General features: G+C 45.2%; 1 protein-coding gene across 3 annotated transcripts in view; it reads left to right on the top strand.

Moving 5' to 3' along the window:
• The window catches only part of LOC120530902 (rap1 GTPase-activating protein 1-like), a 327,102-nt gene that overhangs the window by 166,530 nt on the left and 145,032 nt on the right, over positions 1–15,540 (top strand). For 2 of the 3 annotated variants that reach the window (XM_039755686.1, XM_039755677.1), the window contains exon 2: positions 6,121–6,156. The exons of the other annotated variant lie outside the window; for it this stretch is intronic. Coding sequence is in view for 1 of the 2 variants with exons in the window: in XM_039755677.1 (XP_039611611.1) it covers positions 6,121–6,156 (36 nt within the window). In the remaining variant the exon portion in view is untranslated. The remainder of the gene's footprint in view (positions 1–6,120; positions 6,157–15,540) is intronic. 3 annotated transcript variants of the gene reach the window in all.

Here is a 15,540-nt window from a genome sequence, read left to right as displayed (position 1 = left end):
GAGGAGCAGTGGGTAGAACATTTTAGGGTGAGCAGCTCAACATTCATGGAATTAAGCAACACAGTGGGCCCTCTTGTGTCCCCTACCGTAGGATACATGAGGGAGCCGACTGAGAAGCACACGGCCGTCACGCATTATAAACTGGCTACCTGTGCGGAGTACAGGGTTGTTGCCAAGATTTTTGCTGTGAACAAAACCACCGTTCACAATTGTGTATACAGGGTGTCTCAGGCCATATGCTCCAAGCTAAGGAGGCAATACATCACTTTACCTGACGTGGAGGAGGCACAGCAAATTTGATGAGGCACACAAAATTCCTCAGGTGTATGGTTGCAATTGACGGCACACATATCCCTATTCGTGCACCAAGTGACGGGTAACAGGAAAGGCTGGCCATCTATCGTTCTGCAGATGGTCGTTGACGACAGATTAATGGTTTACGTCATGTCACGGGACCTAAATGTCAAAAAAGTGTTTCCATTGCAGTTTTGCGAATTTATTGCATTGTCGAATTGCCTGAAAAACCACCTCAAGTGAGCGTATAAACTTTTTTGCAAAATGTGAGAGTTTTTTCAAAATTCAGGTGTTTCCATTACTGTTTTTTTTTTGTTTCGCAATTTCAAAACACACATTAAGGAGGTTAATGGAAGTGTGATGCGGACACCGTGCTGTAAAACTTGGCACCGTCCTTCAGATGAGTCCTAAAACTGAGATCCTGACTCTCATCATTTCTCAATGTCCTGTCTAATTGTCCACCACGGCCTGGTCATTCTAACTCCTAATCCTCACCTGTCTCTTTCTGACTAACTATCTCTCTCAACCTTTCACCACCTTACAGCTAATGTGTGATGAGCATATTGGAGCAAAAATGGCCGCCATCATATCATCCAGATGGATACCACACATTGTTGAAGGTGGTTCCCCACCGACTATGGAAAGCATTTTGACTGGGTTAAAAAAACACTACATGAATGTAATTGATCATTATTTATCATTACTAGGGGGCTCTACCCCCTGCTCACTTCGCTCGCCCACCCCCGGGTTTGGTTTACATACAATTTAAAGAGATTGTTACTTTCATGGGAATTGTCACATACTGTATGCATTATTTTCAGTTTTACTTTTAAAACTTTTGTAAAAACAATACTTGTCCTTTTTATCCTGCCCAGGGTGTGGTTAAATCTCTTTCTCGCAGGACGTATAACGCTGCTCGTGTTGTGAATGTGGCTGAACGCACGCTAAGGAGATGCCATCGGATCAGGTTTTTGCTGCTGCTGGCGAGCTGCGTGTTCTGCTTGTCGCTTGTTGTTTTAAGAGCTGGGAGCACATGATGTGTGTCTGCCAAAAGCATTCCAACAACTGCTAGGTTAGATGTCCGTGAACTGGTTTTAAATGTTGTCTCACTGCCTTGTCTTGCGTGACGTTCAAGTTTCTCTCGCGGGATGTCAAATTGTCTTTCGGGAAGATCACATCTCGTCTCCCTAGTCTCCCTCCCAAGATTTTTTTTTTAATAATAGATCTAATAGATGAGGCCTAACCGTATTTACGTGAAATCCATCATCTAGGATGGTCTGAATAAGAGGGTGGGATAACATCATTATTCTGTGAGCAGAACCTATTTGCTCATAAGTGGGCTCTGTCAGTCTTTAGAAAGGAGATCTTTTAGAGTTGTGGGTTGTGCATTGCTCTGGACTCCACTGTTAGCCCACCCGTCATTGTGCTGCTTGCTACGCAACCCCTATTATGAAGCAGTCAAGTGATAGAAGGTGGGAGGAATTCAAAAGGAGTTCACCCCTCAGCATGACAGCTAGCATTGTGCCCTTTTGCAGCTGTACAAGACCCTTTGTGCTCTGTATTGGCATTTTAGAGGTTTAATCTTTTTTAATCCTTAACATTGCCTAGTGTTTTGGGTTTTGGTCTTGCTGCCTTTCTTGGTTTTTAATCAGTTATTTCTTTTGTTCTGATTGCTGTTTGGCCTTGCAGATAATACAGCGGTGGACTTTATTTTGTTACCTTGTATGTTTGATTCATTCATGACGTCAACTCATGTTAGGAATGCTGGCTCAGCCGCGGCCTTTATGGATCCATTGATCGCTTACATCCCACTCTGCCAGCACTTCTCCTTCCTTTCACTGTCAGTGTGCAAAAACTGAAAGAGATCCTGGAGAACCTGCCTGGCCAGTCCAGGTGTGACATTTGTGGGGCTCTGTTTGTTGGAGATGGTGGGGTTTAGTTGTGGGTGGGGGACTCCTGTTCCTTCTCTTCAGTCTTTTTATTTGTAGTTAACTGATCATATGCAGTCATGTTAAAAAATTAAGTACACCCCTAGGAAATTGTTGAGTTTTTGAATAGGCAACCAGTTGAATCTTCATGTAAAGAGTGCCCAGAGGTAAATGTGATATAACAATAAAAACACAAGGAACATCTGCCTTTTTAATTTTATTCAACAAAAATATCAATAGATGTGGTGGTCTACTGTGAACCCTTGACCTCAGAAGCAAGTACTGCTTTGAAATGACTTCTTGTATGCGCTATGAATAACGGCCCACCAGTCTCTGACATCATCTCGGTGAAATTTCTGACCACAGCTCCATGAAAAATTCCTTCTGTTGCGAGATGCTCGTTGGTTATTTTTTAGTCATGCTGCCCTTTTCAAGTCCCCCCACAACATTTCAGTGGGATTCAAACCAGGGCTTTGATTAGGCCAGTCCATAGCCTTCCATGTCTTCTTTTTTAGTTATTCCTTGATACATTTGCTAGTGTGCTTCAGTTCATTAGCGTGCTGAAAGGTTTAATTCCAGTTCAACCTCACCTTTCAGACAGATGGCCTCACAACCCCCCCCCCTTTAAGCACATTTTCATATGATGGCAGAACTCCTAGTTGACTTAGTGACTGCAAGCTGCCTGGCCCTGAGGCAGAAACGCAATCCCAAACCGTACCTTTTTCACCGCCATGCTTCACAGTCGGCATGAAGTTCTTCTGAAATGCTGTCTTGGGTTTGCGCCCAACATGTCTACTGTTATTGTGGCCAAACAACTTTGTCTTTGGTTCATCTGTCCAGAACACATTATTCCAGAAGGCCTGGTCTTTGTCTAGATGTTCAATGGCAAAGTGTAGTCTTGGGACAGCATAAGCATTTTACTGGCACTCCTGGCATACAAGTTTATTCAATTGTAAATGCCTGCACTTCGATATCAAGTTTTTGCAAGCGCTACCTACAGACTCCACCATGAAATTTTGGGGTTCTTGGAGACGTCTTTTAATTTCAAACCGGCAACTCTTGGGCTGAATTTGCTGGACCAGCCCAGTCCAGTCCTGGACGATTTAGCAGTCGTTTGAAGTTTTCCATAAAGTGGAATGATTGATATCAAATAGTGCGGCAGTCTTTGACGATCCATTTATGTGAGAAGAGCAGGGCATCCCAGCAGAAACCTGAATAACATAAGAGGCAGGAGGCCACGTACACAATGCTACACCTCCCTGCTTCCGACTTTAGTTTTGGGAGACTCATATCTCCTATTCCTAGCTACTGACCTTCCATTTCTGTTCCATGCCTAGAAGAGTTACTGTTAAATATCTCCCTTTAGTTAGAAATTTGCCATCCACACCAGGACATGTAACTGTCAGATCTTCCATCCAGGTTCTAAGTACAGTACACATTCTGCTCGGCCAAGGTGGGAATGAGTCCTGCCTGTCAAGAAAGGAGTATACAATGTAAGGCATGGAGTCAAGCTTTACATGGTCCTATCACAGTCATCCATCCATTATCCTACCCACCATATCCTAACCACAGGGTCACGGGGGTCTGCTGGAGCCAATCCCAGCCAACACAGGGCACAAGGCAGGAAACAAACCCCGGGCAGGGCGCCAGCTCACTGCAGCCAATCACAGTCATGTAATTCATAATTTCACAGATTATCACTTCAGTTTAGTAAGAACAGACCACCAAAATGGAGATTTTTCCAAATACAAAAATGACGGATTAACAGAGGATGGAGATTATGAGAGACGGCAAGCACCCTTGCCCCGTCGGGACCCTAACACCATGGAAGGAGACAGCATGTATGGGGCATTGCCTCCCCCAGACTGTTGGGTTGCAGCATCATCACGGTTTCCCACAGGGCACCATGGGAGTCTTTGACTCAGCCCTGTTGGGTTCTGTAGGTGCTGCTGGGGGGTGGGGGGGTGCTGCAGGGACTGGGAAACCCTACTTTGTTGGGCTCTCAACTCATCCCAAAAGTGCTTCCGAGCTACAGCTTTGGAACGCCGAAGTGCCTCTGGGTGTAACATAAAAGAAGCCTGCTGCCTTCATTTGAGGAGCCAGAGTCGGGAGGTGGAGGACAAAGCTTGCTAGAAGGAGCGGAGGAGGCAGAGAAGTGGCCAGGACAGAGGGAAACAGGAAGAGAAGATAAAAGTGTTGCAGAGTGTTTGCTGTGGGCTGCTTCTCTAACTGGTGCTGTGGGAAACGCTTGCTATTAGAGTTTCCCATTAATAAAATCCTATTATTTATTTTATACACTTGTGTCCGAGCCTATCTGTCGGGTGTTTGGGGAGGTGGAGCACCCCCTACAGGACACAAGATTAAATTGGGGGCAGATTCTGCTGCCACCCAGGACTTCATGTTTTGAAATGGCACCCCTCCCGCACCCATTCATTTTAGCTGACCTTATTGCGACGGGCACTCTCACTTCTCACGTGCAGCGGAAGAGGATGCCTCAGAGGCAGTGCCACAGACTGCTAGGGACACTTTTATAAGCCTTGTGCCAGTCAACCCCGTCATTTGTACCACTAGTAGAAGTCCTTGGCAGGAATACATTTGCTGTTCTTATATGCCCATCCTTCTGTGTCTGGTAGGCAGATGGAATTTCAAGAAAAGGCAATTCTGTTGTGATGGTGATGGTATCATAATTGGAGAAGCTGGAGCTGGTCCTGGCAATAACTTGGCATAAGGAGAGGGGCATCTTGTTTGGGATGCTAGACGATCTCTGGGCACATGCACTGTATGTGTCTAGAATAAAACCCACACATCAGTGAAATTGTGAAATTACTGCATCGGTGTCAGCATAATTATTGAGAGGTGTCTGGGCATCCCCCTTGGCACAGCAATTCAGTGGAATATGAGAGTCTACCAGCAACGGCTAAGTAAGTGGCCATGACAACCCAGACAGGATGGCACTAGTGCATTTAGCAGCAACATGACGCTAGCTTCTGTACTTCACTGGGTGAATAGCAGAGCCTGCAGCTGTGTGCCTGGCAGGGACCTCCCAGGCTGGCGACTCATTTCTTCTATTAAAGCTCCTTAAGGAAAAGTAAGGGGGAGGATGGAAATAAGATGCCATCAGTCCTCTTCTTTCTTCTCCATTGCCTCCTACGTCCCCTGTGTCACTCCTTGGGTGCCGCTGGGCACAATGATGTCAACACACACCATAAAAAGCCTCAATGAGCTTCATGGAAGAGTAGTGCTAAGAGCGCCCTCCTCTGTCTGAAGGGTACACTGCAAGCAGATCACCTTGCAGTCCCTCCCATTCCAGCTCTCACTACATTCACATGGGAAACAAATAGAATGTGAGAGCGGCCCTGTTAGCTCATACTCCAGCAGCACCCCCCCACCCCAACAATACACGTCAAGGGAAGCAGTCATATGCTTTCTCCAGAGCTACAAAACACATGTAGTTATTATACTACCATACACCCTCCAGCAACTGGTCTGCTGTTCCACAGCCCGGACAGAATCCACATTATTCCTCCTGCCTCACCTCCGTCACTCTTCATATGGCTTATCTGGAAGGGCTAAGAAGTGTGATCTTTCGTAATTAGAATTCACCCTCTGGACACTTTTATCACACCTTAAAAAGCGTTGATGAGCTTAATGGAAGCAGAATGCTAAGAGCGCCCTCCTCTGTCTATGAAGCACAAAGCAAGCAGTTCACATTGCAGTCCTGCCACATGCCAACCTGTTAACCTTCTCCACTAATGCCCTAATGCCAGCGCTTAGCGACTTGTTTTCAAGGAGAAACTCACTGGTAGTAGTGCCCTCCTGGCATCATTTAAGAATAGACCAAACAACTTGAGGGCCATTAAACAAGTTTCCTCTAACTTTATTTTTTTTTTTTTAACAGAGTGGACAAGACCTTCAGTCTGCCGAAAACTCTCTGGTGAGTGACCATTTTGTCTGATTGATGGGGTCTCTTCATCTGGTTAGTACACTTGTGGCTCTAGCAACAAGAAAAAACCTGCATGATTGAGATCAGAGCTGCTGGCATCCATCCTGATGAAAAAGCAGACCGGCGGGTGTAAGGTGCCCAGCTGTGTGTCACACATAAATGGCCTTTGTCCTTCAGGGCCTCATCAAGGCTGCTTTCTGTGCAGGTGTGTTATTTTGCACCCTGCTGGCCTTTTGAACTTGCCCCTTCAGATGCCTCACTCCATGGCACCTCTGAAGATGTGAGTCTCACCTCAGTCACCTGAGACATTTGTTTGTGTGTGGCCTAACTTAATTGTGCTTTGACATGCCTCCCACAAAGGGTGCCACTAATGTGACTTTTTATGTACAGTGTTATGTGTGACCCCTTGTTTTATTGGTACACTGCCAATCTGTATGATACCCGAATGATTTGTAATATTCATGTATGGCACTTTAGTGGCTTGTGACATTCCTCTGGATTGGTATCACTGTGAATTGTCACCTAGTGCTCGTCTTACTGTATGAGCTATGACACCTTAATGGGTGTGTGCTTGACTTTGGTGACCCATGGCACCCCACTCTGCATGTATGATACTTGACACTACTGTGATTTCTAACACTCCTTTCTGAAAATGTCTTTGAGTATGGGAACCTTCATTGGTCTCTGACACTGCATATGTGATTCTTAACATGGACTGTCACAATCCTTTGGAGTCTGACACTGCATACTGTATGTGATACTCATGTGGCCTGTCACACTCCTTACACTATATTGCCATTGCTGTGACACATCTCCTTGTGCATATCTTACTCACTGAGCAGTGACAAATCACTGGATGGGTGTTTCACACTCCTGTCTGCCCATTTGATCCTTCTGTGATCTGCGTTACTCCTCATGTCATGTATGGTATTGTTTGTGGCAAATTTTCTTCCTAAGTTGTGATACTTAAGTATGTTGGTTTTTAACTTTGGTGGTCTGTGACCCTCCTCTAATAATGCATGAAAGGTATGTGACATGTGACCCTCTTCTCTGAATTTGTGTCATTTATGTTTCCTGTGACCCCCCCATGTATGACAATTCATAAGGTCAAGTCATTCAACTTTATTTATAGAGCACAGAGCACATATACAACAGCCGAAGTCAACCAAATTGCTGTACAGCTTCCATAAATACACGTATATATATATATATATAGTGACAGATAGAGGGCGCTATTCCTCTAGAACCCTCGGACAATACGTCAGACACCAAGTACAAGTCCAATAGTTGACTTTATTATTAATAAATAGTGCACAAAGCACCCTCCTCTCCACAATACTCATATAAATAAACAATTCTCCAATTCATATAACAATCCTCCACTCCCAGATGTATTGCCACCCTTCCACCCAGCTCAGTTTGCCGTCTGGGATTTCCCATGGTCTTTTATAGTCCTCGACCCGGAAGTGGTTTGCTCTCTCTGTCCATGTGACTAGGAACATTTCCGGGTCCTTTTTTTCTTCAACCCGGAAGCACGTCATTCCTCTTGTCCATGTGACTCGGACGTACTTCCGGGGTGTAGGGAAAATACTCTTTGTTCCTCCTTGCAGCAACCTCTAGCAGCCCCCATTGTATCCAGCAGGGCTGTGGATAAAAACTCCATTGTCTAGGATTCCCTGCTGGCCTTCGGGGCACCTCCATGCTGCAGGGAGGTCTCCATCTGGCGGCCTGGGGGTATTGGCCGGGATGAAAGGCTGGCCATATATCAGAATATCTATATTGTGAGGGACGGCCAGCCGGGACGCCCAAAGGATAGAAGGATGGGGGAAGGCAGCGCATCCAGGACACTGCCTTCCCCAAAACGCAGCTTCCCGGGAGTGCAAGACATCCTGGGACTTGGAGTCCGGTTTCTCAGCTCTGTTGGGTGCTATGGGTGCCTCCAGGGGGAGCTGTAAAAAGACCTGAGGAGTCATGCTTCCCTTGCAGCCCGGAAGTACTAGGAAGTCATGAGGACGGAAGCCCCAAAGTATTTCCGGGCTGATTAAAGAAATGGGATTCTCCATCTGACCCGGAAGTGCTGGCACGTCACATGGGTGAAAGAATGAAGCACTTCTGGGTCAAGGACTATTCAAAGGACTGTTGAAGACCCAGCAAGCGAGCTAGATTTAGGAGGAGTAAGACAGAGCTTGCTGGGAGGTGTAGAGGAGACATTGTGTTTATTGTTATTATTATTATCATTATTGTTATTATTGTATATTCTCTTGCCTGTTTATTGTGGCTGGGGTGCTTTTGAGGCACTGCTTGAAAAGAGAAGAATTAAAGATCTTCTTATTGCTTTTACCCTGTGTCTATGTCTGGCTGTTGGATTTAACAGGACAACAGCGCCCCCAAGCGTTTGACAATATACATGCAGTAAATAAATACACCAAAAATAAAAACAAGTTTAAAAGGCTTTCAAGTGGGATTTAAATGTGACCAAAGCTGGTTCTGAGCCTAATAGAAAAGAGTAGACCAGTCCAAAGTTTAGGGGCAGCTACTGCAAAGGCATGGTCCCCTCTAAGCTCAAGTGTAGAACTCGGCACGACTGATAACGTCAGGCCAGAGGACCTCAGTGATCGCGAGGGAGAGTGTCAGTGCAGGATTTACGTATAAGCTACACAAGCTATAGCTTAGGGCCCCCCAAAACAAATCATATTTGGCACTTACATAGAATATCTGGACTTATAAAGGGCCCCATGTCTCAAATAGCTTAGGACCATATCAAGTCTAAATCCGGCCCTGGAGAGTGTGGGTGTAAGAGGTCAGTAAGACATGAGGAGGCTAAACCATTCAATCCTGTAGCGAACAGGAAGCCAGTGAAGAGAAGCTAAGATTGGTGTGATGTGATTCTGTTTTTGTGTGCCTGTTGGAGGCTTGGCCACCATGTTCTGGATGAGCTGAAGATGAGCAAAGGATGGCTGACTAACTCCAGTGCTTAGTGAGTTACCATAGTCAAGCCGAGATGAAACAAACGCATGAATTAGTGTCTGAAAATCACTTGCAGAAAGAAAAGGCTTTACTTTAGCCAACACCCTGAGTTGACAGAAGCAAGCTTTCACAATGGAGTTCATCTGTTTATCATGTTTGAGGGCATTAGAAAAAATCACGCCAAGGGTTTACCATATGTTGTCAAAGGGCCAGGATTAGTTGCAGGAGCTCAAGATCAGAAGGTCCAAAACACACAATGTCTGTTTTTTGTCATTTAAAATAAGAAAATGTAGCGACCTCCTGTAAGAACCAATCTTAGAGAGTTAATGCTTTAAGTTAAACTCATATTAGTGTTTGCTTAATTTGAATAGAATTTAATTTTCTTTCATAGCTATAGAGTATGGTATGGTCTTTTACTCCCTGTAAGTTAACATGAGATTGAACCTTCTCAGCTGTATGTGTGATACAGTGTGTTAATTGAGTCACTTGTTGTTTAGAGCAGGTCCCAGCGCTGGCAGGGACCGAAAGGCCCATTTACAGCTTGAAAATGGGAGAAGCATCGTGTAGAAATGGTTCTGCTGTATAAGCAAACTGAGCTACTGTGTGTGTTCCCCAGAAGCCAGCCCACGCCTGTGGGTCCCTCTACCTTCTCCACGAGATGGGTTGGTAGCCCCGGTTATGCTCGTGGAGCAGAGCCTGCACCGCCCTTCCTGACCCCCGCGCACTCCCTGCCCCAAACTCGCCCCGTACTCACCCACCTGGTTCCTTGAAGGTCGTGGTCCCGGGTTCTTCAGGGACACCATCCTGCCGCCACGCCACTGTAATAAGTAAAGAAATGAAACAAGATTTATAAACTTTAAACAAGAACTTCTCTTAAACAAGAACTTTTCTTTTATTTGCCATACCAACATTCTCTATTTTTGTGTGAACTGTTCTACTTAGAATTTTTACTAAAGCTTTTAAAATGAAGATTTTTTTTGTCTGTGGAATCATTCCAACGCGTCAAACTTTTCCCAGAATCCCATGAAGCATACTGGAGCTGCAGAACTTTGGTAATTTTGGGTAAATGCAGCTACATCTCTACTGTATATTGTAATGTCTTTCAGACATTCCAATAAGGGTGTAAGAGAATATTGTTTTGCTTTTGCTTCAGTGGAGCATATATCTGTGTATCCTCTGCATAACAATGGAAAGAAGTATTGTGTTTTTTTAAAAATGGATCCTAAGGGCAACATGTACAGTGAAAAAAGAATAGGCCCAAGGACTGATCCTTGAGGAACCCCACAGTTGATAGTGTAGCGAGTTCCTCTTAACGTATGAGGAGGAGCCCGGCACACGCGAGAGTCTCCTACTCTTAGGAAGGAACCAATTGTATCGGGAACGGAACCAGACAGAACCTTAGCCCCAATTTGATCCCCTTTGATAGAGGTGTCCTTTATGTATTTAAAAAAGAAAATCACCAGCCGAACAATTCAGTCAATTAAACAAGAATATATATATATATATATATATATATATATATATATATTGGGGTAGTCGGCCCGGACACAGACAGGCGGACACGTTTGAGTCACCCACAACACGTTTATTATACATACTATTATTTACAGAAGTGCACCACAACCCCAAAGTCCCCCAAAAGTCCAGGCTTCACAATAATGCCTTTTTCTCTTCAGGCCGCCTCCTTGCCTCTCCTCCTGAGCTCCATCCTTCTCCACTCCCGACTCAGGCCAACAAACGGAGGGAGGTGGCCCCTTTTATAATCACCTCAATGTGCTCCAGGTGCCTCCCGACAGTCTTCCACCGGCACTCCCCAGTGTGGCGGAAGTGCCAGCTGCAGACCCGGAAGCACTCTGGGTGTTCTCGATCTTTTTCCCCCCCAGCACTTCTGGGTATGGCAGAAGTGCTGAGATCCAGGGCTCCCATGGCATTGGGGTGCCCCCTGGCGGTGACCATGGGCCCGTACAGGGTTGAGCTTCAAAGCTCTGCACCCCTGGTCCCCATAGCCACCAGGGCGGTCACCCCCACCTGGTCTGGGGGAGGCAAACTAGGAGGCTTTGCGCCCTGCTCGCTTTGCTCGCCAATGCCAGCATTACACACTGTTGTGAAGAGGGGGACTGAATGCCCACCAAGGAGACGCGGTCGCTCCTCCTAAACCCCTTCTTAAACGGTGATGCAATGGGAAACCTCCTCTTTGCTCGATCAGCTGCTGGCTTGCTGCTGTTCCAGTGCCCCGTTCGAACATTTAAAATCCTGTGCAGCAGCTGTCCTTTTGTCTCACTGCCTTGTCTCTCTTCTCCCCCAGATATCCTCAAACACTCTTCGATCTCTTTTCACTGTTCCGTTATTTCACCAAGTATTAATTCCGTTTGTTTGCACTAATGCAATCTTTACTATCATTTTTTTGAGACTTTCGAATTTTCCTACTTCCATTATCTTTAACATCCTCTCCATGTGTATCGCGCCAACGTTTTTGAATTCTTTATGACGTTCTACTTTGTCTTTTTCTGACCCTGAGCGTGGTTAAATCTCTTGGCACAAAGTCTAGTCTCATGGGACGGGCTGATTATTACTTTCCTTATTTTCAGAAATTGAACATTGGTTATTTTTGTTCTTTTTTGCATTCTTTTCTCTCCAACGCTTTTGGGTCTCTTTTCGACACGCTGCTCTTTCTTCTTCACTTAGTCATTGACGTGTCATCTTGAACGTGTCTGCCAAAAGCATTCCAACAACTGAGAGGTTAGATGACCGTGGTTTTGTTTGAAAATGGTTGTAAGTAGGGCATGACTTGCAAAAGTCACCGTCTCATGGGATTCGCTTCCAAAGGTTGTAAGTATGACGTGACTTGACCGTCTTGCCGGAATGTGAAAGTGTCTCTCTGTCTCTCTTCAGAAGATCACGTCTCGTCACAGGTAAAAAGTCTTGTCTCGTCCGAAGATTTTTTTTTTTTATAATAGAGAGACAACCAAAAAAAACTTTAAACAAGCTTTAACCATCCATCCATCCATCCATTTTCCAACCCGCTGAATCCGAACACAGGGTCACGGGGGTCTGCCGGAGCCAATCCCAGCCAACACAGGGCACAAGGCAGGAACCAATCCTGGGCAGGGTGCCAACCCACCGCAGGACACACACAAACACACCCAAACACCAAGCACACACTAGGGCCAATTTAGAATCGCCAATCCATCTAACCTGCATGTCTTTGGATTGTGGGAGGAAACCGGAGTGCCTGGAGGAAACCCACGCAGACACGAGGAGAACATGCAAACTCCACGCAGGGAGGACCCGAAGCTTTAACCAATCCTACACAAATCTGGAACAAATAAACAGATACTAATTAATATGACCACCCCCTTGAACCCCCTTTACAATGCAATCCCCAGAAAAACATTGAAACAGAAAAGGAAATGAGACAAGAATAATAACAAAAAAAAAGAAATATGACCATTTACAGACAGCACGAAAATATTCACAGCACATACATACTGTATATATACATCCATCCATCCAACCATTTTCTAACCCGCTGAATCCGAATACAGGGTCACGGGGGTCTGCTGGAGCCAATCCCAGCCAACACAGGGCACAAGGCAGGAACCAATCCTGGGCAGGGTGCCAACCCACCGTAGGACACACACAAACACCAAGCACACACTAGGGCCAATACAGAATCGCCAATCCACCTAACCTGCATGTCTTTGGATTGTGGGAGGAAACCGGAGCGCCCGGAGGAAACCCACGCAGACACGGGAGAACATGCAAACTCCACGCAGGGAGGACCCGGGAAGCGAACCCGGGTCTCCTAACTGCGAGGCAACAGCGCTACCACTGCGCCACCGTGCCGCCCCTGTATATATACATATATATACAAATATAAATTAGACATGCACTCCCTACGCAATCCCCAGTCCCTTTTATATCAACTTTGATTTAGCTTTAAATTCAACCGGGCTGGGAATTCCGCTGATAAATCCAGCATACTGGTCAAAATATTGATGATCTTCCCTGGTCCGTGCACTCGAACCGATCTAGCTACGGAGCATTTCTTGCCTTACAGATCGCTTCCTTTCTATTCCATTTTCCCAGCTCTTTCTCAAGCAGTCCTTTCTTTTTTAAAATGTGCGCCTCCTTGTCCTTTTGAAATCTGTTCTTTCTCTTACGACAAGCTTCCTCTTCCTCTTATGCAAGCACCCAGAAGCGTGGTTTGGCCCCCTGCTCCCCTTAAAGACATATCCTTAAAATATTCATTCTCTCAGACATATATTCCAAAGGGAGCAAGCATCCGAACCAGATAAAAGCACTAAAATATGTAGCAACCGTTACAATAGGGGCCAAGGATGAGGAGAGATTTCCTGGGCTGAGTGAAAAGCTTGTGCCAGTGAGGTGTGACCTAAAGCATCCCAAAGCAGTTCGTTGTATACCCACAGACTGCTCAAGATGGCTGATAAGGATGTTGTGGTCATCTGTTTCCAATGCTGTAGGTAGATCTAACAGCAACAAGACAGCAGTATCCCCAGAGTCACTTCTTAATAAGATAAACAATGTGACACATATATAGAGTCTATCTAGAATGTGTCACTTCATATATGCCTGTTGTGACACTCTTCATTCACCGGCCTGTGTCACTATATGTGCTACTTACTGGGGAGTTACATTGACCTCTGTCAGCGTGTCTCATTTCTGTAGCCACTGACTGTCCTCTCTGGATGTCTGGGCTTTGCTAGTCCTTGTTTGGTGGCCTGTGACACTCCGGTGACACTTTTGTCTGTCTTCCTCTATGTTTGCAGACCACTGAAGTGTGTTGCTAGTGTTGTGCTGTCCAGCTCGAGTGCCATCTTGGTGTGTGGGTACCCATTCTCGCTCTCTGCAGTCAGAGAGTCGAGTGTCTGCCGTTGCACGTGTGTGTAAGTCCTTTCCAGGTCTCTGCTTCTCTGCCGGATTAGAATTCTTCTGAGTGTCTTTGCTTGACTTCTATAATGCATCCTATAGGTAGACACTAATTAATAAGAGGTACACAATAGGCACGGCACATTGGCATTGCACTGGGCTCCCTAATATTGGTGCAGTGGCAAACACGGTGAAGAAGAGAGATCATTAGATGTGGGGGTGTGAGGTGCCAAGCAGAAACCCAGCATGTCATCCTTTCTGATTCCCATAGCTAAGTTGAGGATAGTTTGCTATAACATATTATCAATGAAATCAGCTGTCAAAGGTTGGCTGTTCTTCACCTGTCCCGTCACAGAATACACCTTTGATGTTTACTTGTGCTGTGGAGCTGCACAGTAAAATGCATGGCAACTGAAAAGTGGACTTCAGACATCACAAATAGTAAGTGGGATGGGGTGAAGTTTGTGGGGGGTTTTGTAATTGACAGATTTTAGGAAGCTCTGACTGGTCTCAACAGATCACACCATTTTGTCCTTGAGTGATAGAATGTCAAGAGATGCAGCTTTCACCCGCCAGTGAAATGGGTCACGGGATGGTTCAGATGAACCAGTACTCATTGTGAAGGACGTCTCTGATCTTTAGACCTCAGGCCAGTGAGAGAGCAGCAGACCTTAAGAGTCACATGTCTGAATGATTAGTAAGAAAGACCTTAGGTAATCACATACAGTACCAGCACAAAAAAAGCTTGATTCAGTACACTAATGTCTGCATACAGAATGAGACAAAGGCTGACTGAAAAGAAGTCCATGACGGCTTCCATGTGTAACTCCGAGCTTCCTTGTCAAAAACCTATTTTGAAAGAACTCGAAAGCAGAGAGTGCTATGAGCTATAAGAAGGTCAGTCAAAAAGAGAAGGAAAGAAAAAGGGGGCTGTGGGGAGGAAAAGAGAAAGAGAATCTAATTTCTTGGCTCCCTCTTCAGGACACAGGGTGCAAAAACGTATCTTTTTTTCCAGTGCAATGAGAAGTCCAGCAAAATGACACCTTTTATTGGCTAACTAAACACATTACAATATGCAAGCTTTCAATGCAACTCAGGCCCCTTCTTCAAGAGTTGCCTTGAAAGCTTGCATGTTATAATCTGTTCAGTTAGCCAATAAAAGGTGTCATCCATAATGGCTAACACGGTACAACACCCTAGTGCTATTTTCCAATGCAAGAAACAGACAAAAAGCATAAACCATTAAATGCTATCTGATTGCCTATGTCTATATCTTTATCTATAACAGATAAAAGAGAATTTTAAATAATTGTTTAATATCTGAAGGAGGATATTAATAATGAGGAGGATGATTCATAAGAAATTAATGGCTATTATAAAATTAGTAGACAGGCAGGGTGGAGTATTTACTAAGACACTGAACTGTAAAGCACAAGGTTGCCAATTCAATTCCCAGTCCTTCATCACTGCATAACCCTGAGTGAGTCACTTAACCTGCCGCTGGCAACAGGAACAAAG

The sequence above is a fragment of the Polypterus senegalus genome, chromosome 6 (genome assembly GCF_016835505.1).
Source record: "Polypterus senegalus isolate Bchr_013 chromosome 6, ASM1683550v1, whole genome shotgun sequence".
In the NCBI taxonomy this organism is placed as follows: Eukaryota; Metazoa; Chordata; class Cladistia; order Polypteriformes; family Polypteridae; genus Polypterus; species Polypterus senegalus.
The sequence above is the reverse complement of the archived record's forward strand: the minus strand, read 5'-3'. Positions and strand labels throughout refer to the sequence as shown.